This window comes from Mustela putorius, unplaced genomic scaffold, assembly GCF_011764305.1.
Source record: "Mustela putorius furo isolate JIRA1106 unplaced genomic scaffold, ASM1176430v1.1 tig00003983_pilon_pilon_pilon, whole genome shotgun sequence".
In the NCBI taxonomy this organism is placed as follows: Eukaryota; Metazoa; Chordata; class Mammalia; order Carnivora; family Mustelidae; genus Mustela; species Mustela putorius.
In genome coordinates, this window is record NW_025422123.1 from 8,339,503 (window position 1) to 8,366,499 (window position 26,997).

General features: G+C 56.8%; 1 protein-coding gene and 1 long non-coding RNA gene across 4 annotated transcripts in view; one reads left to right on the forward strand and one right to left on the reverse strand.

Moving 5' to 3' along the window:
- Positions 1–26,997, forward strand: part of FOXP4 (forkhead box P4) — a 51,433-nt gene that overhangs the window by 14,397 nt on the left and 10,039 nt on the right. The window contains exons 2-9 of one of the 3 annotated variants that reach the window (XM_013062421.2): positions 4,349–4,589; positions 16,353–16,448; positions 22,594–22,716; positions 23,288–23,374; positions 24,891–25,038; positions 25,130–25,343; positions 25,622–25,726; positions 26,498–26,585. In XM_013062421.2, the coding sequence (XP_012917875.1) occupies positions 4,365–4,589; positions 16,353–16,448; positions 22,594–22,716; positions 23,288–23,374; positions 24,891–25,038; positions 25,130–25,343; positions 25,622–25,726; positions 26,498–26,585 (1,086 nt within the window). In that variant the 5' untranslated portion in view covers positions 4,349–4,364. The remainder of the gene's footprint in view (positions 1–4,348; positions 4,590–16,352; positions 16,449–22,593; positions 22,717–23,287; positions 23,375–24,890; positions 25,039–25,129; positions 25,344–25,621; positions 25,727–26,497; positions 26,586–26,997) is intronic. The other 2 variants (XM_045071015.1, XM_045071016.1) reach the window with 2 other exon arrangements.
- On the reverse strand, positions 18,072–24,629 carry LOC106007043. The gene is made up of 4 exons (XR_001181534.2): positions 24,280–24,629; positions 22,635–22,737; positions 20,053–20,162; positions 18,072–18,110 (listed from the first exon to the last, which is right to left on the reverse strand). It is a non-coding gene; the product is annotated as an uncharacterized LOC106007043 (long non-coding RNA).

Here is a 26,997-nt window from a genome sequence, read left to right on the forward strand (position 1 = left end):
AAACACCCTAGTCCTTGGGTTCTCCTTTTAGCCTCAAGATGGGTAGAACTCGTCACTTCTGCCCTGGGAGGGGACCAGACTGACCAGGAAAGTTACTAGGAGGCGTCCCCTGTGGCATGCCCACCAGGGTTCTTCGAAGGGCCAGGAGCCTCAGGGGAAGTGGGAGCCCCCGGTGGCCCCACAGCCTCCCCCAGAGCGGAAGAGGAGGCTGCGGCTTTGACCCAGTTTCCTTCCTTTCTTTCGAAGGCGTCTGTGGGACCTTTGGGGCCTGGAGCAAGGCTCTGAGGTGCCCTGACTCCCCAAGGGGTTCCCTGAGAGATGGGAGACTGGGGACCTGCCTAAAGATGGGACTAGAGCCCGAGAGAAATCCTTGACCACCTAAACCACCTAAAACAATTCGGCCTCAGACACTTTCACTTGTCCCCAAGACGTGGTAGAAGAGGGGTCAGGAAAGGCTGGGGTGGGTGCAGGATGAGGGCCTCAGTTTTAGCGAATCCTAGAAAGACCTAATTCCCCCCTCCTGACATGCTGTATAAAGGAAGAAAGGCCAGCCAGGTGACTTGGGCAAGGGGTAGTGACTTGCCCAAAGTCACACAGCTGGCCCTTGAAACCAGATAGTCTCTTTCCTGGAGCTCTCTTCTTCTCCAGGTGTCAGCTGCTCTTTTCTGGGGAAATGGGTGACTGGGGTAGGAGTGTGTGGTGAGAGGGGGAGGGGCAGGAGTGAAGGGAGGAGGAAGCTTTTGGAGGGTGTCCCTCCATCCTGGTCCCAGAGGAAGCAGCTAAGGTCCACATAAGGTGGATCCTTGGGCAAGGGACCATAGCCGTGACTCTGATGGGCTATCAGGGGCTCCAACCAGCCACTAGAACACTGTGGCTTCATGTGCACATGCTGGACTAGGGAGTTTTACTCCTGGAAATTTCCAAGACCAATAAGACTTCCAGGACCACCCCTTCATGTAGAGATGGGGAAACTGAGGCCCAAAGGAGGAAGATAGAGGATTCACAGCTGGTTGTGGCTGAGCCCAGGCCCTTGCCTTCTCCCAGCCAGGGTCCAGGTTCTCAGGGCACTGCTATCAAGGCCTGCCTCCAGCACCACTAACTTCCCCCCACCCTGCCCCGGGCCTGCCTGCCCCAGCCCCCAGAGTCTGCACACCCACAAGGCAGAGGACACCCCATTGCTATTGCAACACCCAGTGGAGAGATGGGCAGGAGGCGTGAGGCTGCTGGTGTGCTCATCCTCAGAGGGCAGATGTCCCAGGGCAGGGAAGGTGAGGGTGTGGAGATGCCTGGGAACACATGCAGGTTTGGGTGCGTGTTGGTGAGCGGGTGGGAGCAATGAAGGAGGTGAAAGCCCCAGGAGAGGGCAGAGCGTGCCACATGGGAATTAATGCCATTCATACACCCTGCGGAAATGACTTTTCAAATGCATATAATCTCAAGCATGCAAATGAGAGGCTTGCTTCACCCTGTTTAATATGAATGATCGGCCCTTGAATAGCTATTATTACATGCCACATTGCAGCAATTATGTTGTACACTGGGTGTCGCTCTGTACCCCCCCCCATAAAAAGACAGAAAAGAAAGGGACACCTCTGTTTGCAGCCTCATTCCTTTCTTCTCCCTTTTTCCAAACTTGCTGTCTGATCTACAACTTTATGGTGTGTGTGTGAGTGTTGGAAGGGGAGGCACTCTCCCCTACCCCAGGGAAGGAACTGCTGGATTCTCTTTCCTTTCTCCTGTGCACACACAGGCACCCCTGAGGCTCTGGTCTTTGTCCCCTGGGGCCCAGGAGTTCTCAGATCTCAGAAAAGCTAGACTTGGAATCAAGGCAGGCAGCTGCTCTCCACCCCCAGCAGGGCCAGGGTTGGGGGAGAGGGAGCAGAGTGGGCCCCTGCTGTCTCCCCATCCCCCTTATGTGTAGCTGAGCCCCAGGCCTGAGTGGGGGAAGGTGCTCCGTAAGCTGCTGCCAGGGATCAGGGTGGGTGGCTTGGAGGAGGGGGCTGGGGCCCTGTGCTCTGACGGGTGGAGGATGGCGCCCACCCCATTCATCATTTGGCAGCCACTGGCCCTCGGGCTGACATGGCCATTAAGGCCTGGGCCCAAGTGCTCAATCTCTTCCGAACCATCACCCCCAACCTCACCCTAGCCCTGGCCCACCTCCTCTTGGAACTCAGGAGTGGGAGCAGCAGCTGGGGGGTGGGCGGTAGGGAGACAAGCCCTTGGAAACACACAGACACACACAAACATGGGAAACCCTAGGAGCATACAGTCACCCAGGAGGCCACACAGATCAATCCATTACGACAAAGATACCTAGAGTCACAGACGGAGAGGGGCACAGGAGCAGCGATGTGGCACATGTGACCGTTGGGCTCCCCATGGACCCTTAACACCTCTCTGTCCCCCTCATGCACCCCCAGACCCTCACACTCCTCCCAATAGAAAGTGGCCCAGCCAAGAGGGAGGGGGGAAGAGTTCTTCCCGGGTGAAGGGAGAGAATTTCCCTGGCTGGAGGGAGATGCTCTTGGGAGCGGCCACCTTGGGGAAGGAACTAGGGAAATGATCCAGCCTCTCTGGTCTGCTCATCCACTGCCTATTGGGAGACCCTGCGATCCTGGGTCTGCCTAGGCCAAAAGGGGATCAGAAAGGGAAGAAAGAACGAACACTGGCTACCTTCCATAGGTCCCTTGATCTCTGTGTGATTTGGGCCAAGTCTTGGGCCTCCCAAAGCCTTAGAGTCCTCACCCTTACAAATAAGGCAGCTGGAGAAGGCATGGATCGGAGCTTACCTGCTGCAAGGTGGTTTTTACACGTGCTGTTTTACTTACTCCTCACAGGACTCCAAGAGGCTAAGATTAACTGCTTCTACTCACAAACCGAAGTTTGGGGAGGGTTTTTGTTTTTGTTTTTTAAAGTTAATTTATTTAAGTAATCTCTGCACCCAACACGGGGCTCATACTCATGACCCAGAGATCAAAAGTCACATGCTCTTCTGACTGAGCCAGCCAGATGCCCTGAGGTTTAGGGAGTTTAAGACTCTGTCAAAGATCAGTGGTGGGTTTCAGCCAGGTCCCTTTTGATTGCGATGCATGTCCCTCTCAAGGGGCTGTGGCTTCGGGGATAGCTGGGAAATGGGGACACTCCAGACTTGGAGAGCAGCTGGGTATACTAAAGGCCCCTATTTGCATCACAGTGTGTGTGTGTGTGTGTGTGTGTGTGTGTGTGTGTTGCCTGCAGGCGCGCGCGCGCACACACACACATACACACTCATCCCCCCTGTCCCCCCAGCAGATGTTGGACCCTCCTTGAGTGATAGAAGGAATCTCTGGCCTTCTCCTGGCTACCTTTGACCATGCAAACAGACCCTCTCTTTCCGGGAATGCTTCCACCCCTGGAGAAGCAGCTGGGGAGGGAGGGGAGGGCACAAGATTCAGGCCTTGACCCTTTGCCCTGAACTGTCTGGACCCTCAGTTTTTCCACCTATAAAATCAGGATGATAATAACTGTCTCTCACCATCTTTGTGAGAAGGAATCATGGTGCTAATAGAAATAGTAAATGTTATGGAGTGTCTGCTTTTGGCCAGGGCTTTTTGGCAGGTCAGAGAAGTGGAACCACTGACTGCCTTCACCACCCAGCTCCAGCCCAGTTGAGTGGCTCCCAGTAGGTGCTGGGCAAAGGACAATCACATTTGTGGTACAAGTGTGGATTAGAGCCTTTCTGGGTCCTAGGGGAGGAGACCCTATAAGGAGGCCCTGCCCAGGGGAAGTCTCTGTCTGTGGGGAACACACACAGAGGTCATTACTGGTGGGGGTGGGGCTCAGCAATATGGTTGGTCCCAGTGAATAGCTCCTCGGAGCTTTGATATCCTAGCGGGATGATATCCTAGCCGCAGGCTAGCTTCCCCAACGGTCCTAGCCTGGAGGGAGAGGCCAACACCAGACTGGGGGGCGGGTGGATGGGATTCCCTACCTTACCCTCCCCAGGAGCAAGGGTGAAGACATCACCTCCTCCTCTTCCCGGCCAAAGTCTCCTGGAAGTCCGGAAAATGTGGGGGAGGAAGGCAGTGGGGCTGTCTCAGCTTCACTGAGCTGCCCCTCAGTGGAGCTGCCCCTTCCCCAGCCTAGGGAGAGGATGGTCGGGAGGGGGCCCGCACCCCGAAAGGGGTTGTAGGAGCCGCTTCGAGGAAGTTAGGGAGGAAGAGATGCCCTAGGATTGGGGGGCAGGGGGCTGTTAAGCTGTGGAGGTGTGTTGTTTGGGGGTCGAGGGGCTTCGCTGGCTGCCTTCCCCGGTAGCCCGCGTCCTGGTTTGAGCCTCAGTCCCTCCCCCATGTCTCTCCTCCCCCTCTAGGTCCCGCTAGAGCGACATGATGGTGGAATCCGCCTCGGAGACAATCAGGTCGGCTCCCTCTGGCCAGAACGGCGTGGGCGGTATCTCCGGGCAGGCCGATGGCGGCGGTGGCGGCGGCGGCGGCGGTGGGGCCGGGGCGGCGGGCGCTGGCGGAGGCGGCCCAGGCAGGGACTCCGCGGCGGGCCCAGACAGCAACGGCGAGTTGAGCCCGGCAGAGCTGCTGCACTTCCAGCAGCAACAGGTAGGAGCGGGCGCCCCTCCCTGGCAACCGGGAGGAGCAGAGGGGCTCGGCGGGGCCACTTCCCACTCTCTTTCTGGCGACATAGGTCCTAGGCTTCTGCCAAGCAGCCTCACTTGTAACCCTCTTGAAAAGATCCAGCCTCCAGGGACTCCCTCTGCGCCCTTCCACACCAATGGCCATCCAAAGGCAGGGGGAGAGCAGGGCTCCCAGGAGAGAGAAGTGGGACCCAGGAGGCCCAGAGGTCAGGAAGCTTGGACCCGTTTCAGAAAGAGAAAAGGACAGAGAGACTCCTGGAGAAGAGCGTGAGAATGTGCGTTTGTGCTCTCCTCCTGCACATTGGCTAAGTGAACAAGGTTGCGGGAGGGAGACCCCTCTCTAGGGTACATGTTCCTTGGAGAAAGGGGTTGTGTATACAGGGGTATCTTCACTTTCTTTGTACTGTAAAATATCCCCCACTGCCTTCTCTGCCTGGGCCCCTAATCCAGGCTGTGAAGAAATTAAGCTTCCAGGCACCAGAGTCCAAAGCAGCTAGGAAAAGGCCAAAGGTAGGAGGCAATGGCAGGCCTCCATTTTTAGGGGTCAGTCTGGGGATCCCTATCTGCCTCCCCCTTCCGTTTCTCCCCCCTCCACCATTCCACCCTAAATGGCAGAGTTCAGGAGTTCAAGACCAGCTGCTAAAGTTTGAGAGGCCCTGGGGTGGGGAGCCTGGTTGGTGATGACAGAGCAGGGGCCCCAGGTCCTGGCCCCACAGCCCCACCCCTGGAAAAAGGGAGAATCATGCTTGACAAGTTCAGGAGAACCGGCCCAGCCAGCCTTGGCCTTGGGATTCTCCTCCTCTTACTTGATTGCTCCTCCGAGCTCACTGCTGGCACTGCCCCTTGGGGGCTCTGCTGGGAAAAGTCATGTCCCCACCCACATCCCCACCCCTGCCTCAAGTGCACACAGATGTATATTCCCACCTTGCCCTGGTGGTCTCTCCCAGGCTCAACGTGGGGCTCCTCCCCTAACTCCATAAGCCCCTCAGGGGCCCTTTCCCACCACTCTCTGTGGAGTGGAGGTCAGACGGAGCTGCACCATCCGAAGCCGGCACCCTGCCTGGAGCTGGTCAGCCACTATTAACACAGAAACTGAACCAACCCGGGTTAAGTCCCAGCCAGTCCCTTAACCAGCTGTGCAACTTTGGCCAAGTCCTGGACCCCACCCTGAGCCCTGGCCTCCTGGATGCCTAAAGCATAGGATTTTTAGGATCAGGTGCGATTTGAGCTTGAAGTCTCTGCACACACCGAGTGGCCCATGTAGATGCTCACAGAATTGAGGACTTCAGAAATCACTTCCTCTTACAGACCATGGAGACCCGTCACCTTCCCCTGGGGAGATAGCCCTTGGGAGTTTGCTGGCATCTCCCAGGCTTGCTAACAAGCAGGATCTCTGGGGAAGAGACCAGAGTTTGTGACATCTACTGGGGACAGAAGGTCAAAGGGCCAAATCTGACCCTTATGAAAATAATAACAAGACACACCCCACCAGAAATCTCTAAGGCCACCCATTTTTTATAACCACCTCTTCCCTTCCCCCACCTCTGTGCACACAGGGCTAGGAAAGGTTTTGAATGTGGTGGGGGATGGGACGGATTCGGGAACTATGGACACTGGAAAGTGTCTTTTAAACAATTATTTTTCAACTGCAGGGTGAACACAGATTATCTGTAAACTGGGATCACGTGTGGGCTGGGGAGAGACAGAACTTTCTGTACTGGTCAGGTTTCTTCGCTCTGCATCACACACAAGCCATGTTGTGCCATCTATATTTCACGTTCAGGTTATTCCTGTTTGTTTTGGGGAGTATCCCAAAGTCCTGGAAAATCCTATATCTGTTTACAAATAAACTGGGGTGGAGATTTGGAGGCAGGCGGAGGGCTGTTTTAGCCTTTGGGGCTCACTATGGGCCTGGGGCCCGGGGCCAAAGGAAATAGACTTAAAAAAGTTCTGTTGGCTCCGAACTCTGAAAGAACCCCACAAAACTAAAATGATAAGTTTTTTCAATTAACAGGAAAGTCTGTGGCCCATCCTTCTAGCCCCAGTCTATGAGCCAGGCTTTGGGGGAAGTTTCAGGGGTAATGCTTTCTGGTACCCCCCAACAACAAATGTTCCTGACTATTGGTGGGGTAGATTAACTGTAGAAAAGAAAGCCTGGCCCAGTGGGTTCCTCCTTCCTCTGCTGGGCCTCAACCAGGAAGTCCTTTGAGGACAAACAAACCAATAACCTTCCCTCCGTTTGGTGCTTTGGGTCTTTCTCATACATGGGCCACTTAATCACCATGCCAGCCCTGGGATGTGGGTGTTATGATTCCCATTCTGCAGATCAGGGGACACTGACTGGGCTTGGTGACACGGGGACAGCTGCAGCTAGAGCTCAGCACAGCCTCCTTTTGGCTGATCCCCCATCACACAGTCCCCTATCGGAAATGGAAGGAGGGAGGCCTGAAACATAGTAGGTGCTAAATAAATGTCCGTTGCTGAGTGCCTGACAGCATTCCATCCCTAGCCCTGAAAGCTCTTAGACAAATGAAAACAACACAGCCTGCAGGCCCCAAGTAGCCACTCCAGAGGAGGGAGGTCGAGGGCAGGTGTGGAGGCTGTGCACTGTTCCCATTCCTCCTCCTCAGGCCTCCTTGGGCCTCCAAGCCCCTCTCCCTCTTTCCGTCTGCTGGTCTCTGTGCCTCCAACTCTGGATAAATAAGCCCTGGAAATGCAGGCTTGGCCTTTGGGAGTAATGAGTTGACAGAGGGGAGGGAGATAAACAGGGCGAGTCAGAAGTCAGGCCAGCGACAGGACTGGAGGCTGCGACAAACAGTGCTGAAGAGGGCAGCCTCATCACTTTGGAACAAGAGCAGGCACCGTTTCCATGCAACAGCAGGCCAGGAGCTTGTTCAAACAGAGGCTGGGGATTGGGTGGGGGGGGGTCACATGGCTGGGCTGCCAGGCCCTGTCTGACTAGAGAGAGGGTCCCCACCTGGCTGCCCCCTTCTCCCAGCAGCCAAGGCCCCCACCTCCCCCTCTCAAGCCCCTGTCTGCTCAGTGGCAGAGCCCCACCACCTTAGGGCTTGGACCAGCTCTCCAGTCTCACCCCCTTACGGGGAACCGACTGTGAGAAGGCTCTCGGTGCAGGAGGCCTGGGAGTGTGCATTCATTCCGCAAACATGCCTGGAGCCTTATTTACACCAGGCTCCCTGCTGGCCAGCTGGAGCTGATGACCCCAGCTGCTATTCAAGAATACCCTGGACCCAGTAGACATGCCAGCTGTGCACCCATCCCCTTGCTTCACCCAGCAAAGTCTCCTTCCTCATTGCTCCTTCTGCCCCTGTTTTCCCTCTGAGGGTTTTTTTCTTTGAAGGTTGTTCTTGCATCTTACCCTAATCTGATTTCACCTGGATGAAATGTCCCCAGGACGGGGGTGGGGTGGGGGTTCCCCAGGGACAGCACAGAAACCCTTTGGGCTCTGATGGGGAGCAATGAGGGTTGGGACAAGTGTGGGAGGTGGTGGGCCTCAAGAGGCTTTGGGGCCATGGCCTGGCCGCCCTGGCCCAGGGGGGCTGGAAGGACTGGGCCGGCGGGGAGGGGGCTGCCAGAGCTGCTGGCGGCCGTGCTGAAAGGCGTCCTGGGCCTCTGGAGCCTGCATTTCCATTGTCCTCTGGTTTCGGGGGTGACAGGTCAGTGAGGGTCACAGGAGGGTTGCCTAGCGTCTGGGAACTCCCACTGCAGTTGCTGTGACAACCGGGGCCAAATCCCACCCTGTTCACATCCTGTGAGGACATTCAAAGGGGTTGGGGGGCTCTGCACATTAATGGGCTTTTAACTCACCCCCTCCTAAGAGATGGGGGGGATGTCAGGGCACGGAGGAAGAGAAGAATGGAAGACATTTTTGTTCCCCTCCTGCGTCTGGCCCTCCTCTGCCCAAGCTACCTAGGGGGACGGGTTGGGAAGGGGAGGCTTATGGGGTGAATTAGCACACATACCCCCACATCACACACACTGTCAACAGTGGTCTTAGTCCTCAGGTCAGGGGCCTATTTCTCCTTGGGACTCATGCCCCCAGACCCTACTTACTCCTCCTCTCCAGTCTCACACCTTGTGTACTCTGCTCTTTTCTTTTAGTTAGGATGACACCCTCCCCAGGAGCTTCTGGGGACCTGGAGGGAGAATGGGGGCCCCAACTCCCTGGAGGGGAGACTTAGGAACCTGTCTGTGAAGGCCCTGACTCCCAACAGCTGCAGCGTAGAGCAGACTTGCCTCCACCAGGACATAGAGGGATGGGAAGAAAGGCCGCCACCCAGGTCATAGGGGTCGTAGGGGGAGAGGTCCTTAACTCCCTACATCTTGTTCCAGTCCTGGGTTGCTAAGCCGAAGGCCACCCTTGTTTTATGTGTCTGCGTCAGGGCAGAGGCGGGTGAGAAAGGCAGAGGAGAGGCTCCGGGCCAGGAAAAGGAACCCCCAGGGTCCTGCTTTGCTGGGACTAGGAGGGAGCCAGCCCACCTTACCCCCAGCCTCCCCTTCTGGTATGGAATTCTGACACTCTCTCTGTCTCTCTCCCACCCCTATTTTATGCCTGGGTTCTTGTGGGTACCGATCAACCGGGAGCTTGGGGACAGGGGAGAATTTGGGTGAGGGGTGCCTGAATGTTTCCTCTTCTGAGCTTGAAAGGTTAAGGTGGGGGAGGGCCACCCCTCAGCGGGTCAGTGGAACGCCTTGATTCTGAGCAGCCCCAGGGGGATTCCTTGGGAAGGGACTTGCCTGCCCCCACATGCACTACTCTGTGTCCCACACTTGAGTCTCCTGTGGAAGCACTAGCGTCAGGGTAGTGGCTGGGCTCACGGTGGCTCTGGACCTGGAAAGAGACGTGCTTCTGGAGAGCCCATAGCTTCTGGAGAGCTGGCTGGCGGGCAGCTGAGGCAGGTCTGGGAGGTGCCCGAGCAAGCAGGGGGTGAGCAGGGGGACAGGCAGTGCTACTATCACCCTGCTCTGTTTCCCTGCTTCCAGATCCAGGGAGGGAACCAGGGAGCCAGAGAGGAGTTCCTTTCCTGGCTTCGGAGCCTCTGGGTCACTTGTTTATTCTCATCTCCTGGGGCAGGGAAGCCCTTGGTGGCCTTGGTGGGGAAGGGGGCCTGAAACACGGCTGTGTACCCGGGCTCTGAGTCTCCCACCCACGTGGGCCTGCCTGTATCAGCGCGTTGCTGGTTTTCATTTTAATGGTTCTAATTTGAGAATGCGCCGATGTCATTTTTATGAGGTTGGTGTAAAAAAAATTTACAGCCTTTCCAAAAAGCTTTTTTTTTTTTTTTCCAAGGGAAAAAGGTGTAGAATCACTTCGGGGGTTTTATGGTCTCCTCTCCCCCAATCCTCCTAGCCCCCCTTTTCTGTGTCGTGTCGTTTTTCCTGCCTCTGCTAGAGGACAAAGCCTAGCTAGTCAAGAACCTGGATCTCCCCAAGTCAGTACCTTTACTGGTTGGGTCCACTGACCTCTGACCTTTCTCCCTGGGCCCCTTCCCTCTGCTCTCTGGCCTCAGAGGAGTTGCATTTCCAGCTGTGGACAGAGAAGTGTTTCCTGTTTAATTCCAATCAACAAGTATTTATTAGGCACCTACTGTTTACTAGCAGCGGGTTAGGTATCTGCCCTTAGATATCTGGGTTAGGAGTTGCATTTCCAGCTGTGGACAGAGAAGTGTTTCCTGTTTAATTCCAATCAACAAGTATTTATTAGGCACCTACTGTTTACTAGCAGTGGGTTAGGTATCTGCCCTCAGAGATTATATCACTGTCTGTTTAAAGTCCTCTAGCATTTCTTCCTCAAGCATAGAGTGCAATCAAAAACCCTTGTCCCTGTATGATCTAGCTACTGCTCACCTCTGGGTCTTCCTCCCAGGCAGACTCCTTAGCTTGGCCACTCAGGCCTTGGTAGATCATGATGCTTCAAGCTTAGTCCCGCCTCAGGGCTCTTGCACCAGTGCTTTTGTCCCCCAGGAATACTGTCCCCTGAATGAGTTCTCTCCTAAAACTTAATGTCTCTTCAGAGAGGCCTTCCCTGGCCATGCAGCTTAAGTAGGCAGCCAGCCATCCTGCATGGAACGCTCCTGGAACACTAACCATCATCTCTTCTTAGCCTCTTTCTCTTTGTTTTCACTGTCTGGTTCATCACCTTAGAACGGGATCCCTGTAAAAGCGAAGACCCGGAATCCCCCGGAGGCTGGGATGGTGGGAGCGCCCTGTGGGGCTTCACACATCCTCGCTAGAGTACTGACAAATGAATAGGGAGTCGTAGTATGGCTGAGGGTAAGGGAGGCTGGGAACAGGTCATGGGCTTTCCTGGGGCTCTTTTCAGGTTTGGGATAGGCTAACCACCACCTCCCCAAGTGCCCTCCTGTGCCCCTTACCCTAAATCTAGACAGCCCCGGTGGAAATTAATTATGAAGACAATTTCTATCTTGGTTTTGCCAGAATTAGCTAGATGCAGACAAAAGAAGTTTGGATTTTATTTTGGCTGCCCCTCCCCACAATCCAAGTTAAACCAGAATTTGCCAGACGGTCCTCCATCTTGACCGGCACCTCGTGGCTCTGCTTCCCTGTGCAAAGCCTATGTGAGGCCCAGGGGATTTAGTTTCTGCCTCTGCTACTGTGTGACTTTGGGCACGTCACTGTCCCTCTCTGTGTCATTTCCACATCTCCAAAGTGAACTACAGCTGTGGTTCATAAACCATTTAGCTTAAGATCCAGCCTAAAAGATACATTTTCTTGGAGCCCTAGCACAGTTTCCTGAAACAATGCTTCTGCTTACCTAATACTTCTGATGCTTCCTTATATGTGAATGTGTGTGTATTTTCCCATTTTTTTGACCTACTAAATTGCTGTTATGACCCACCACTAGATCATGACCAGCAATTTAGAAAACATGAGACTAGATGCCCTCCAACACTTGGAGCTCACTGGGTTCTGTAGGGTTCTGCTGCTCTACTCTCCAAGGTCAGCCCTTTCAAGCTGGCCCCTGAGCACCACATCCCTGCCCTCCCAATCCTCAGGCCACAGAAAGGACCAGTAAGCAGCCCTGCACCTGGCCTCCATTGAGAGGATGCCGGTCTCTACCCCCGAATTCTCAGAGACAGAAATGAGGGTGTGGTCTCACCCCGCAGACAAGAGACCCTCCTGCCCCAAGACTTTTCTCCTCATAGCAGCCCTTGTTGCCCTCCAAGCTCTGGCTTCATTCCCCTCCATCCTTACCGCCCTCCCTGGATGCCATCCGTTATAAGCCATTTGTTCCTAATTGTGGAGATCCTGCTAATGACTTCTGATGGGGGGGGTGGCGGGGAGGTGGGGGGTTGGTGAGGGGGAGAGTTCGCCTTCATTAGCAAGACAGTTCTGGAGCTGGAGGGGGAGAGGTGGGGCGCAGAGGCTGAGGGAGGTTTTGGTGAGTGGGTCCTGCCAGGTAGCACTAACAAATGACAAGAAGGTGGCAGGTGAACAGTAAAGACAAAAGTTGGTGTCCATTCTGGACCCACTGGGTGCCTGGCACTATGCTAAGTACTCTGCCTCGTGTACTCTTCATAGCAGCCCTGGGGACTAAGGGCAGGGTTATGCCTATTTTGCAAAGGAAGAAACTGAAGGTCAGAGAGGTAATGTGACTTACCTAGGTCACACAATGTATGGTGGAGCCAGGATTTGGATCCAGATCCTGACCAGGGTCTGTAAACTGAATGGCCTAGTACTGCTTCCTTTGAAGGAAAACTGGACCTTATCCCCTAAACCACAGAGCTGAGGATGAGGCTTTGAGTCCAAGGGGTGGAGAGAGGGGATTGAAGAGGCCAGATGACTCCCAGTTTTCCATTCTGCCCTGAGCACACACCCCGCCCCAGGGTTTGCATGATGGCTTCTCCTTGGTGTGGGATTCTAAATGCCTTTCCCACCCCAGGCTGTATTTGGGTATCTCTGGTCCTCAGGGAAGGGACATGGGGCCAGCCTTCTGAAGATTCCTGTGTTGGTTCTTGTCTACCTGCCTGTACCAGCCTTATTTCCCCTTCAACCCTAGACAGTTGGAAGCACCCAGGCTCAGGGGAGAGCAGACTCATAAGCTTAAAGGGACCATGCACAAGCTCCTGAAGGCCTTGCAGGGGTCAGAGGCACTGGGCAGCCAGAGGTGTGCGGACTCCATTTCCTGCCCATGGAAACTTGGGTCTCAGTTTCCTTCCTTGTCTGGAAGATGGAGACCATGACACAAGTCCTGCCTCGCTCAAGGTGATGAGGCTTCAATCAGATGTAGTCCTCTACAAACGCCAGCTCTTGAACTCTGTCCCCTCGGCCTGCTGCCCCTGTTCAGCCTGGACCAAAGTGAATTGCACAGATGTGTCCACCGTCTGCTGCTGGCCGGGAGGGGGTTCACAGGTGCATTTGACAACATCTGTGTTTTCAAGGGGGCTGTAACCTGGTCGGAGAAAGTGGAGCTGGCTGTACTGGGGTGGGGACCCTCATCCTCCACATCTCTCAGCAGCGGGCACCCTGGCCCCAGGACCAGCAGCCGGCGTAGATGAGGCCTGGCGTGTTGGAAGTGCTGGATGGGACTTTGGTGGGGCTTCAGGAAGTCTCCAACCTACCTGCTCCCTTGGGTGACCGCCCTGGAGGAAGGCATCCTGGGCCAGAGGGACCCCCTCACTCCCAGAGTGCTGTCCCCAGCTGTGGGCAGTGGTGTGGCATGGGGCATGGAGCAGCACTGGAGTACGTTGAGTGGACAGGGTCCTGTCCAGGCCATCTGGAGAAGGGATCTTGGACCCCAGGTCCAGGGTCTGCCCATTACCCTTGCCCTGGGCACCCATGGCGTGATTTTTCAGTGGTACCCAAACCATTCTAAATTGGGTCAGGGCTGAGCACTAAGCAAATGACACGAAATGACCTTGGGTTATCCATCATTACCTCTCTGTCACCTCTAAGCGCAGGGCCTGTGCATGGTGGGCAGTCATGCATGTGAGTAAGTGAATGAATGAAGGAATGAATGAATGAATGAAGTGGGACTGGGACTCCTCCAGCCTCTCCCGCTGCCCAGGAATGGTTTCAGGGTCCCTGGACTTGCTGGGCGATTTCACTCCTCTGCACAGTGGGGGTCACTGTGCCAGGAACACACTTCAGCTTCCTGTTCCAGCTGAGGACCTCGCCCCTCAGGAGTCCGGTCAGGGCAGCGAGTGCCGCCACCTTCTCTGGGCTCTAGGGCCCGGTGCTCACCTCCACCCCGGCTCTGATGGGCGACTGTCCTTGCAGCTCTGCAGCTGTAAGTCCTAGGGCAGGCCAGGTTCTGTGTGTCCGAGTCTTGGCACCCAGCACAGCCCCTCGAGTACAGCAGGGGCTCAGTAACATGAAGGAGGATGTGAGTGGAGGCAATCCCAGGAGGGTCCAGCCTTGGCTGGGCAACTTGTCTCTTTCCTCCTGCAGGGGAGGAAAGGCCTGGAGTGGGAGGAGGGCAGGAGGGTTAGTGAAGGGTCCATCGCAGATGAAGACTGGAAGGCCTGTCCTTGTTTCCTGCAAATCTTGTAATTTCGTGCTCCAGGGGACCACAAAGTAAGAGAGTCTATGGGGAGTGAACCCAGCTCCCCGGGCCACCCCCTGCCCAACTTCCGCTGGAAACCCCTCCCCTGTTTCCCCTCTGGGTCACCTAGGCCAGCCAGCTTCTCCAAGGCTTTCTCTTCCCCCAGCTCGCCCCCTGACCTCTGGCCCCCTACCTCTCTACCCCACCTCCACCTTTTTGACAGAGAGCATGTGTCTGACTCATTAGACCTGGAGGGGATCACTCAGGCACCAAGAGGCGGGGCTCCTTCCCAATGACCACGTGGCCACCTCCCTTCCTTCCTGCACCGCCGCCCCCCACCCCCACCCCCTTTCCATAGCTTCTCAGAGCCTTTTGACTCCAAGAGGTCAGAGTTCTGCTTTCTGAAGTGAATCATGCTGAAGAAACCCCAGGCCACTTGTCCAGGGGAAGAGAGGGGCTGGGGAAGGCCTGGGATCTGGGGGGCTGGTGCAGGGCGCACTTATGTGAGCTCCAGGTATGCTGGGGGCCACACGCCCACAGACACACCAGTGAGTGTTTAGAGACCATGCTAAGAGAAGCTAGGCTCAAGGCTGGGGACAGCTCAGCTGTTCAGTGGCCGTAAGGAAGGGGCTTCGAAGGGCGTGTGTGAACATGCAGTGGGCACTTGGGAGTGTTTGCCGGGCGGTGAGTGTGTATGAGTGTGTCACATAAGGTTTTGCCTTGTTGGTGCGCGTGATGAGGTCAGGGAGCAGAAGTCCACATGAGGACAAACACGAGTGTGTGTGCGTGGACAGAGGTGAGGGGCCACAGTGAGCACGTGTCGTTATGCAGGCATGCTGGGCAGGAGGCCATGCTGGCTGCTGGCTCACTGAGCCAAGGGGGGACAACCCACATTCCTTAGAAGGGAAGGGAACAGACCCTTCACTACACCGCCTTGGTGCCCAGCTTGGGTCCTTTTGTCCCACTGGTATTTCAGAGATGGATGGTATCCTGGGTTTGCAGAAGACTGAAGCACAAAGACAGTGTAATGTGCCCACAGCAGTCATACTGCTGGTCAGTGGCACAGCTGGGATTCAAACCCAGGCCTGTCTGATGCCAGAATCCCTGTCAGAGGCCTGGACACAACTGTCTGGGGAACGTGAGGGAAGACAGGTGTTGTGCTCCTGGAATGTGGATTCAGGACAGGTCCCCATGTCCCCTGCCTCTGAACCCCGCACTGATCCAGAGTGGGGCGATGAAGGGCTTGACCATCCTTACAGAGAACTTCCTGGGCCTCCCTCTCTGAGCCCCCCACTCTCCCACCAGACCTCTCACTGCTCACCTTCCAGACTCAGGGATGGGCCAGAGCTGCTCCCTCTGCAAAGTCCATGCATCTCCACTGCTATGACCCTGCCAGCTCCCAGTTCAGTCCAAGCCACGAGGGCCTCTGAGCCCGGACCACCACAGTGAGGTCAGAGCTACTTGCTGGAAGTTCAGACACACCCTTGAGGACTTGACCAAATTCCCCCATACCACCAGGCCTTGCACCAAGATCCCTGGACTCAGAAGGTCACACCATGCTCAGAACATGAGACTCCGCCCTAATCCCCCTCAACTGAGTGCAGTGACCCCAAGTGAGTGCTACTCCCTTCGAGTCCAGACTGGCCACCTGGCTGAGGCTTCCTGAGTGCAGATCCTCACTCTGTGATCCTGGGCAGATTATTCATCTCCTGGAGACTGTTTCCTTAGCTGTCGAATGGAACTGATAATCCCTACCTCACAGCCTCACAGGAAGGATTCAGTGAGATCTTGCAGGTAAAGGGCCTGACACGGAGTAGAGGCTCAGCAAGTAGTACCTAGTATTAGTACCTGGAGTCCCTCTGTTGTGCTTTCCGCTGGGATCCTTTTGTGGCCACTGTCCCTTCTGTTTGCTGCCCCCATTGAGGCCCAACAAAACCTCTCAGGTCCCAGAGTGAGGCCCCTATAAGCTCTGATCCCCACACCCTGGCAGCTTCTCTCAGGGACTCCTACCTATAGGCTTAAGGGCAAGTCCAAGTGCCCCTGTGACCCTCTCACCACCCTCAGTACCTTCCACCTTAGTCTGGCTTCCTTCTCCTTACTGCCCCATTCTCTGTGAACTTTCGATCCCGCCCCCTCCAGGCCCTTCAGGCCTTTGTTGGAGCAGGTAGGCCCTGTCCTGACAGCCAACTGTCCCCTCTCCTGCAGGCTCTCCAGGTGGCCAGGCAGTTCCTGCTGCAGCAGGCCTCGGGCCTGAGCTCCCCGGGCAACAATGACAGCAAGCAGTCGGCCTCTTCCGTGCAGGTGAGGAGGAAGGCAGGGGAGGCGGGTGGAGAGGGTAAATTGGCCCTCGAGGGACGGGCAGGACCAGCTGGAGGATGGCTCTGGCCAGTCCCCAGTGCCACAAAGTAGGCAACTTTCCAGAAGCAAATGCAGTCAGTGCAGGGGTGGGGTGAAGAAACGACTTTTTCTTGTCTCCACCCCCATGGCCCAGGCTTTGCTTTGCTCCGTGTCTTTGTGTGTGTGGCTCAGAGTTTGTGTCTGCAGTCAGCTCTTGCCTTCTCCGGGTACCTCCTGCTTGCTTCCTTTCCCTGGCTCTGCCCTCTGGGTCCCCGTCCCTTCTCAGGTTTCTGTTTCTTCATCCCCATGGGTCACTTGGCCTGTCCCTCTCTCCCTGGCTCTCTTAGCTGCTGAGGTCACCACGTGCCTCCTCCCCATCTCTCACCCGCCAGCTCTCTCTCTCTCTCTCCCCCCCCCCCCCAGTTTCCTGTCTCTCGGTGTCTCTCTGTCTCTTTTGTTTTCCTTTGCACAATCTGCCCTTTTTTCCCCCTTTCCCTTCCCCCAGCTTGCCGGCCCATCTGGCCGGCTGGGGGAGGGGAGTTCTGTTGGAGGTTTTGGGGGGGGGGGGAAGCCAGGCCTTCTGTTTACCTTTTGTGTCACAAAGAACTTGGGAGAATTGCGGTCTGAGTCGGGTGGGTCACGATTCGGGCAGCCAGTTCCCCTCCCCCTGGGCCCTGCAGCCTTGCTTCCTCGCTCCTCCACCATCCCCCCTTTCCCCACAGCAGCAGGGGAGGAATTGGGGAGAGGATTAAGCCGGGCTTTGAAAGGAAGTTTATCTAGGGGAGGAAGGGTAAGCACGACCCTGAGCTCGGAGCTCTGGAGTTTGTGAGGGTGGGGTGGGGAAGGAAGGAGGGAGGTGAGGACGGCAGGGAGGAGAAGGACCCAGGACAAGGCTTTGTCCCAGGATGGGGATTGCCGGGCTCTGAGGAGTATCTGAGTCTTATGTCATACAAGCTTATATTTGGAAAATGGTTTGAACAAGTTCAAGGTGGCCGACGGGTGTGGGGCCTGAGCAGTGGTCCTCTTTTAGAAGTCTTGAACCTAATGAGACAGCCCTCAAGAGGGAGGAGTTGGGGGCCAGGATAGGTGGTGGTCTGGATGGGGAGGTGAGAACAGATCTGGAAGGTAAATAATGGGAAGAAGAGCAAGTTCTCACACCAGAATGATATAGAAGGTTCTCTTACCCTTATCGCGTCAGGACTGGGCCCCTTTGAATTAGGGATCTCCCAAAGCCCCCCCCCCCCCCCAAACACACACACATTTCCCGGGTCTGAAATGGCTACTGCTCTGAGTTGTCCTCACCCTGGGCCGGGCCTCACACCCTCTTCTAAGAACAGGGAAGGGTGGGCTGGGGTAACAGGAATGTTCCCCTAGCCAGAGAGGGCCTGCTGACCCAAGGCAGGAGGGAAGGAGTTTGATGGTAGTTGGAGGGACTGAGGTCAGGCATCAAGAAGGACTTTATTACAGGGGCACCTGGGTGGCTCAGTTGTTGAGCATCTGCCCTTGGCTCATTTCATGATCTCAGGGTCCTGGGATGGAGCACCGCATCGGGCTCCCGACTCAGCAGAGAGCCTGCTTTTCCTTCTCCTACTCCCCTGTTTGTGTTTCCTCTCTCACTGTGTCTCTCTGTAAAATAAATAAATAAATTTTTTTTAAAAAAGGACTTTACGGCTGGCTATGAGGTATAGGAGATCTGAAATAATTGAGAGGGGAAGGGAGGCTAATGGAATCTGCCTCAGGAGAGCCCCTTCCCCAACACAAGAGCAGCCCTGGAATGGCTTAGAGTAAGAGGCGGAGGTTTGGTCAGAGAGACAGAGCAAATGATCCTTTTCCCAGGCCTCCGCTCTCCTTGCCTCCTCCTCCAGATCATTGACTGATTCATCCATTCGTCAAATACTTGCTCAGGACTAATGAAACTAACAGCATTTACAGACTGCTGACCATGGGGCAGACACTAAGTGCTTTACATGTGTCATTTGTCTCCCCTTATCCTCACAATCCTGTGGGGTCTAGAGATGCTGTTATGAGCAGATAAGGAGACCTTAGCCCAGATAGGTTGAGTCACTTGTCCAGAGTCACACAGCTAATAAGGGACAGAGCCGGAATATGACCCCAAACAACTGGCCCCAGAATTTAGACTCTAATGTCTGCGCTGTGATGTCATGTGTGCTCAGCATAGCAGCGAACGCCAGCAGTCCCCAGGTGCAGAGTCCCAGCCAGATGAGTCTCTGGGTTCAGGAAGATGGGGTTCATGGGCCATGTCTGAACTTCCCCAGGAGCCTGGAGATCCAGCTGTGGACTCTCTTCTAACCTGGATACCTTCCTTGCCTCTCATTCCCACCCTTAGGTTCATAGTTTCTAAGGAGGTGGAGCTTCTGTCCCTCAGTGGGGCCCAGGGCCTTCAAATAACTTCTCTGTGAGTGAAGTGGTTAAAGAAAAAAGATAGATGGCCACCAGTTTCCGGTGGCCTCCACATGACAATGCTCTGCAGGATTGGCTGCCTCACCTCCCCTCTCCCAGAGCCAGCTTCTGAAGTTTCTAGAACCATGTTAGTCTCCAGCTCCAGCCTGGAGATGGCCTAGTTTGTGCCCAGGCCTGGGCCCCAGGCAGGGAGAAGTCCGTTACAGAAGGCAGCAAAGTTAGCTGGGAGTTTTGAGGTGCAGAGCAGACGGCAACTAGGGCCAGGCCCCTTAGCCCTGCCCAGCCTCCGTGCAGCTTGTCATTGCCCCTAAGGCTGACCCTCCAGAATTTCTGGAAATTGATCTTGGTGCCCCACCGCTTCTTGCCGCAGCCCCAACCCAGAACTAGTCTGAGGACTTCCTTCTGGTCATCTGCAAGGGAGTTTAACCTAAACCGAGCTTCGGCCTGGTGTCTCCACTTGAGCCAGTGACCCTAGACCACACTTTAGGGGTTGAGTTTGGGTCCTTGATTCTAACACCAAATTGCATCCGTGGGGTGCTCAACCTCCCCACGGACAAGCATCCTCTCTGTAAGCCGCCAGCCAGACCAGCACACTATACATACCGTGGGTGGAGAGGACCCAGGGGCCTGGGCCGGGGCCCTGCGGGAGGGACTGGAGGCAGCTGTGGGCATTTAGCCCACGGCTCACACTGCCAGGCCTTTAGTAAGTATTTAACCGCCCTGGCCACTCTCCAGACAGTGACTCATGGGCCTTGCTGAGCTGACAAGCTGACAGTGTCTATCCTGACCCATCCCAGCCTAGTGAGGGGTCAGCGGGGACACCAGGGGAGCTCCAGCTCTGTCCTCAAAACCCTGAGGGGTGTTGGGGGGGTGGTGTCAGCCAGTCCAGGAGCTCAGCAAGCACTCGGCGGCAGCCCACTCCCTGACCTCTCTTGACCCCTGGGCCCCGGCAGACTAGTACACACAAGGCAATCCAGGCGTCTCTGCAGCCGCCTCTCCAGCCAGCTGTGCGGCCAGCTGTTCGGCCAATTGGCAGGGACGGCGGGGGCCGGGGAGGCCTTCCAAGGTCATCTCTTCCATTCCCCTGCGTCCAAGTAGGAAAGCCCCAAGGAAGGAAATGCCACATCCTTTCTTGTATGCCACTCACCGTGACTCACAGCCCTATGGTGTCTGGGCTGTCTCTCTGCCTGGGCCATGTCCATCTCCAGTTCAGTCCTCCCAGGATGAGGAGGTCAGGCCCTGGCCATGCAGTGCCTTCTGGGGTTGGAGAAATCATGGAGAAAGGAGAGTGAAAGGAGGAGAAGAGGAAAACCCAAATGTTTTACAAAGTAGTTTTCTCTACATTTGCATAGAATTTAATGGGCTACAAATAACTTTCACTTGCCCCTATTCCCACTGTCCCTTTGGGGACAGGCCAGGTTCTTTAAGTTCTCTAGGTCTCAGTTTTCTCATCTGTAAAGTGGTAGTGATGATTAGACACCCTACCTCCCCCGCTCCCATTTGCTGTGAAGATTTAGCCTCCCATTTGCTGTGAAGATTTAGCCGAGTGCCTAAAGGCACCTAATTAGCAATTAGCGGTCTGGGTGGAAAAGGTGAGGTGAGGTGATTTCAAAGAATAGCCTCAGGAACAAGAGCCTAGGTCACCTGACTCAGAAATCCAGGACTCTGAGCTCCCTGCCACCATGGTGGGCACCCCCGAAGGAGGAGGAAAGAAAAGGACGGCTGAGCGGCCTCCCAGCCTCAAGGGCACCCAGCAAGGGACACAGGCTGCCTCCGCAAAGGGTGTGGGTCTGTGCCACTGTCTGCCCCCTCACCCAGGCCCCTCTGAGAGTGAGTACCAGAAGACCCCCCACGGCCTGGCTTTCTAGGGTCTCCTCCAGGTACAGTTGTAAAAAGGGAGGTTGGCCTTTGGCTCTCCAGCCTCCTCGACCCCTCCGCTCTCTGGATAATTCAGTTTCCACCCACACTTCCTAACCTTCCTCAAGATCTGCTCCAAGGTAGGGAAAGCAGTGTGGACACGGGGAAACACCAGGAGCCATGGAGTTCACAGACCCGGGCTTGAATCCCAGCCCTGCCATTTAAGGCTCCTCTGTAGAGGCCCCGGGGGCCTTCCTTTACCCACAGAATTCCCCAATAAAGAGCCAGGGTGTGTCCCTCCCAGGGCTGTTGGCACAGAGATGGCTGAGATAAAGGAGAAGAGCCCAGGGCTGGGGCTCAGCCACCAGTTATTGGGGTGAGGTGTTAAGAAGAATTGGGAGCCCTGGGACTTCCCCCATGTCCCTGGATCCACTACACCTCCTCTGCCACTCCTCTTCCTGGGGATTCCCTAATTGGTGATTTGAGGCTGAGTCCTTCTCCCCCTCCCCCCTACCAGCTCCGCCTCACCTGCCCTACCCATGAGGCTGGGGTGGGGGGAGGTGACAGGGGTCACCAGTCCCTTGAGGATATAACCTGTCATATCCTGCCCAGACAAGTCCGGCAGGATACTCCCTGCCTGGGCTGCCCGGACCCCTCCCTCCCCACCCTTGGGCTGCCAAAGGGGCCTCTGAGCTGCTGGAGTAGGTTTTTCAGTTCAGGGGAGTAAATGCTCAGTGAGTGCCTGCTATGTGTGGGAAGTGGTTGGGGTTAGGGGTGCTTTGAGAGCTTGGCAGCAGGAGGGGAGATGAGACCAGCTGGGCTCTGAGCCCCATCAGGGCACCCGTCTTGCCAGAACGGTGCGACTAAGACAGCCTTGCCACTTGGGCTTCCCTGGTGATGACTACCCCAAAGCCCGGGGATTTCAGGAAGGTGGGGCGGAGGAAAGAATGATGTTAGTGCTTTTCCAGGAACCTGTTAGCTGATAGCTAGGTTCTCTGAGCCTCCTCCAGAGGCCTAAGCCAGGCCAGGGCATGGAGAGCTCCTCCACTCTGAGAATCCTGCCTGTTCCTGCGGGAAGGCATCATCTCCACTGGTTCAGTTCCCGGTTTAGCGTTTGAGGAAACTAACACCCCAGAAATGGCTGCAAGGGACTTGCCTGGAGGGCACATAGCAAATTCCTCCCAGAGCTAGAAGTAGCAGCCCACACCTGGCTCCCTGCTTGGTGTTCTTTCCAGCCCATTTTGACTTGACAACACCTACGTACGCCGTGGCCGGCCCTCCCTGGGTCAGCTCTGGCTATGGGTGTGCCCTGCCGATGGCCATGCCAGGATATGTGACATATGTGTGATCGGAACCAGAATCCAGGTCCTCATGCTGTGGGGGCCGCAGACTGCTCTCCGGCCAGGCCCACTGTGGACATCGCGCTCTCGGGACATACCGAGCTATTTACCGGGAATGGCTAGGTGTTGCCCATCCTCATCCCTAAGGGAGAAAGCCTGCCAAGCTTGGATATGGGTTCTATGACTGGTGTCACTGGACATAGTGCCTCTTGCGATAACAGCACCCCCCTTCCGGGGCGCCTCCTGCGTGCCAGGCTGTGTTTGAAATTTCAGCTCACTAATCTTCATGAGAGCCCTAAGAAGTGGGCACTATTTTTACTTGCCCTTCAGAAACAAGAGTATGGAAAACAGGGAGGTAAATCACTTGTCCAAAGACACACAGCGCGTAGGTGGCAGAGCCAGAATTTGAACCCAGTGGTCTCCCTCCGGTCCTCATAGCCATACTGTGGGTGGGAGTGAGAGGAGCAGGCTAATGGGGCCCAATCCCACAGGTGCCTGTGTCAGTGGCCATGATGTCGCCGCAGATGCTTACCCCCCAACAGATGCAGCAGATCCTGTCGCCCCCACAGCTGCAGGCCTTGCTCCAGCAGCAACAGGCGCTCATGCTGCAGCAGGTGAGTCTGGCCCCAGGGCAGCTGGGAGGTGGGAGAGAGGAGGGTGGGACGGTGGCCTTCCACCATCACTGCTGGCCAAAGCCGGGGAAGAAACCAGAGAGACTGCTCAGGCTGGATGGATCTGCATTCCTCCAGGGCAGCTGGGGAGAGGTCAGGGGTCAAGCCTCTCCTGCAGTGGCACCCCCATGCTCCCTGTCTCACCTGCCCGCCTCTGTATCCAGAACCCCAGGGAAGGGCAGAGTACTGGAACATCCCGGCACCTCGCTGTGATGGATTCAGGAGACCCGGAGAGAGGCAGGGCGGGCTCAGAGCTATGGGGTGAAGCCCCACCCCCCCCCCAACCCCATCCCTGCTCGGCTCCCTCCCCACCCAGGCCCTGCTGAGGATCCTCAGAGCAGACTGAGGAGAGCAGGCATCTCCCTGCGGGGTGTCTCTTTCACCACCCCAGTGAGACTCCGTACTTCTGCCTCCAGGAGCCCCATCACAACAGGGCCAGGGCTGTTCTGGGGTCCGCAGTCCCCGGCCCGTGGTAACCCACTCGCACCCCTGCCCCCCTCCACCTCCCACCCAGCTGCAGGAGTACTACAAGAAGCAGCAAGAACAGCTCCACTTACAGCTTCTCACCCAACAGCAGGCTGGGAAGCAGCAACCCAAAGAGGTAAGGGGCCTGAGGTGCCCCCTCAAAGGACCTCTGCCCGTCCTGGCCGGAGACTGGGAGCCACACAGTGGCTAGGAGAGAACTGCCTTGAGGGCATAGGAGACCGATCAGGAAGCGCTGGGAGGAAATTATGGGACAGAAGGGAATGGGAACTGGGGGTGCACAGTTCTCCAGCTGCCCTTGTCCCCACTCCGTCCTTCCTCCTTGCCTCCTGTTGTCGGATTAGTGAGGACAGGCCCCCGGTGTCCCTTGCTCATGACCAGCTGCCTTGTCAGGTCCTTCCCTACCCACTTGTCTCTTAATGACTTAGCACCTCAGCCTGCCACAAACCCTCCCCCACCCCCAGGTTCTGGTCCCTCAGAACCCTTAGAACTTGCGCTGCTCCCTCCAACCCTGCCCCAACCTCTGCCACTTCTTGTAATATCAGGCCCTTCCCCTCCAGAGAATTCCCCGGCCTCACCTGGGCCACAGTGCCCCCCTGAGCTTCCATACCAGGCCCCTGGGCTCCCCCTCCATGTCCCAGACCTGTGCCTCCCTCCTGCTGGCCTAACCACAGCCAAGTCCTGGGTGGCTTCTTCCCAGAAGGCTGCCCTGCTGACTCCCAGTCATTTCCCAGTGCCCTCAGCCTCCCCCTCAAGGTCTCATCCTTGTTGCCTTCCCTGCATTTTCTCTAGGCTGGCTTTACTGAATAGCTAGCCCCCCACTGCACCCCCAGGGCAGGGGGCCAGGCAGAGACGTCCCTGCCTCCCGAGCACCCAGCACAAGCTTGGCTCCCGGGGCTCAGAAAAGACCTGCGGATGCGCTGACTTGTTGGTGCCTGTGTGAAGAACTGACGGGCTGGGAGGCTGGGGGGAGGGGAGCGCTGGCGGGAGACAGGGAGGGAGAGAGCGGAACTCCAGACCTACAGTGAGCAAGGGAGCAAGTGTGCGCCTGAGCAGTAGAGATGCGACTCTTCCCCAGGCCTGGGTCCGGATGACCAGCTGATGCGGATCTTTTAAAGTCCCGTCAGACTCTTTGATTCCCTGTATCTAAGAAGCAGGAGAGGAGAGGAGCTGGAGGGGGTAGGCCCCCTCCTTGGCGCAGGAGGGGGGCAGCCGCGCATGTGGGAAGGGTGCCCGCCAGGCGGGAGTGGCCCCCGGAGCCTGACAAGCTCATCGATCATTGTGATGAGAGCCCCCCCCCACCCCCGTTTCCAGGCGAGCACAGCTGCGGTGTGGGGAGCCGAGACGGAAGGAGGGGGGCGGGAGCAGGGAGGGCGTCGTGCTGAGCGTCTGGGTCTGCTGTGTGTGTTTGCGCGCGTGCGTACGTGGTGCGTGCGTGCGTGTGTTTACTGCGAGGAGGCATGCAGCCCTATGGAAGCTGGGCCGGGAGCAGAGAGGCTGCAGCGGCGGACGCCACTACGACAGCTCCGGGGGCTGAGAGGCCCTGGGAGGGGGTGGCCGCGGGGTGGGGGCCGGAGGGCGTGCCCGAGGCTGATGGTACCCCTCTCGGCCCGCCCCCTCGGGCCCCCCACCAGGCCCTGGGGAACAAGCAGCTGGCCTTCCAGCAGCAGCTCCTGCAAATGCAACAGTTGCAGCAGCAGCATCTGCTCAACCTGCAGAGACAGGGGCTGGTCAGCCTGCAGCCCGGCCAAGCCTCAGGGCCCCTCCAGACCCTCCCGCAAGGTGAGTGTCCCCCAGCCCAGACCTCCCCCCGCCCCACCCCATTCCATTGGCGCCTGGGGCCCTGCTAGCCTCCCATCTCTCTCTCCCGCAGCAGCCGTGTGCCCTACGGACCTGCCCCAGCTGTGGAAGGGCGAGGGTGCCCCCGGGCAGCCCGCCGAGGACAGCGTCAAGCAGGAGGGGCTGGACCTCACCGGCTCAGCCACCACCGCTACCTCGTTTGCCGCCCCCCCCAAAGTCTCACCCTCCCTCTCCCACCACACCCTGCCCAACGGACAGCCCACTGTGCTCACACCTCGGAGAGACAGGTGCGGGGGCCCAGGCCGGGAGAGGGCGCTGCACACCTGCCTGGAGGCAGCCCTGCTCCCTGAGGGATGGCACCCCTGGGTGAGGGACAGGGAGGGGGGAGGCGGAGCTCGTGGACCCGGAAGTTTATCCCTCTCGCAGGGCACACAGCATTGTTCTCAGCCTCTGGGAAACCCATATGAGGGACAGAAACTTCACCAGCAGGGGTCCTGGCCAAGCTGGACCCAGGCCCTTGTGGTTTCCAGCGTCCCTGACTGCTGCCTCTCTCTTGCTCTCCTAGCTCCTCCCACGAGGAGACGCCAGGCTCCCACCCCCTCTACGGACACGGAGAGTGTAAGTGGCCAGGCTGTGAGACCCTGTGTGAAGACCTGGGCCAGTTTATCAAGTAGGTGTCACCGCAACCCTCCATTCGCCCCGCCCCGCCAACAGCAGACTTTCCACAGGGCCCTTCATCCCGCCCCCCAGCCGGCCACCTAGCTTGCCCCTCTTTGGACCTTAGCCACCAGCTGTCCTGCTGTCCTCCCCTCTGGGGCATCTAGCCTAGCTCCTTCCCTGCCCCCACCAGCTCCCTGATCCCCAGCCTCCCATCTATATTTGCAGGGGCCTGCAGCCTCAGTAAACCCCATACCCAGGCTCTCAGAGCCCCTCAGTAGGGGGGTGTGAGGAGCAGGAGAGGACACCCCCTCCCCCCCGTAGCCCTTCCCTGCTTCCCCTAGACTCAGCCCAAGAGACTGACAGCCTAGTGACAGGCCGGAAGGCCGGTGGACAGGCAGGGCGGGAGGCGACCAGCTGCCACTGCCGTGCCAGGCTCTGTCACTGACTGATTAACTCCGCTGTCTCCCAGACCCTTGCAGCATCAGGGTCAAACAAATTGTTTTCACGCTTCGTCAGAGGTTTACTTAATTAGTTCATTTGCAATTAGATCTCTCTGTAGCTGGGATTTTAGCAAAGACATCAAAGGAGGCTGACGAGAAGGCGGCTTCCTTGGTTGCCCTGTTGCCCCGTTTTTTTTTTTTTCTTCCCACCTCTTTCCCTTTGTATCTCTTGGTCTGTCTGCTTTCCAGGCTGTGGGCGGGCTGGGAGCACAGGATGGGAGGGTGGTGGCCACAGGCAAAGCAGGGCCAACTGTGTCTTCTCTGCCTCTCCTGCCCCAAAGACACCTCAACACAGAGCACGCCCTGGATGACCGGAGCACAGCCCAGTGCCGGGTGCAGATGCAGGTGGTCCAGCAGCTGGAGATCCAGGTGCAGCTCTGAGGATGCTCAGTGACGGGGGGGGGGGGGGGAGGTGGTGCAGGGGATGCCAGGCCTGGCCCCACCCTCAGCACTGACATCCCAAGAGGGCTTTGGAGGGCCTTGCGGACAGGGGTCATCTTAAGCTTTCTTGCTCCTAAGTGCCAAGACCATGAGGTGATTGTAGTTAGAGACTCAGGAGCAAGCCAAGGTGGGGGGTGAGAGTTGCGGTGTCTCTGCCGGGAGTCCCAAAAGAGGAGTGTCCATATAAAAACCATAAAAATGCCAACAGCTAACATAAGGATCCCTTACTTGGTGCTGACTTAAATACTTTACCTGTTGAACTCCGGGAATCCTCTAAACAGCCGTATAAGGCAGCTGCTATTCTCATCCCCACTTTATAGATATGGAAAACCGAGGCCCA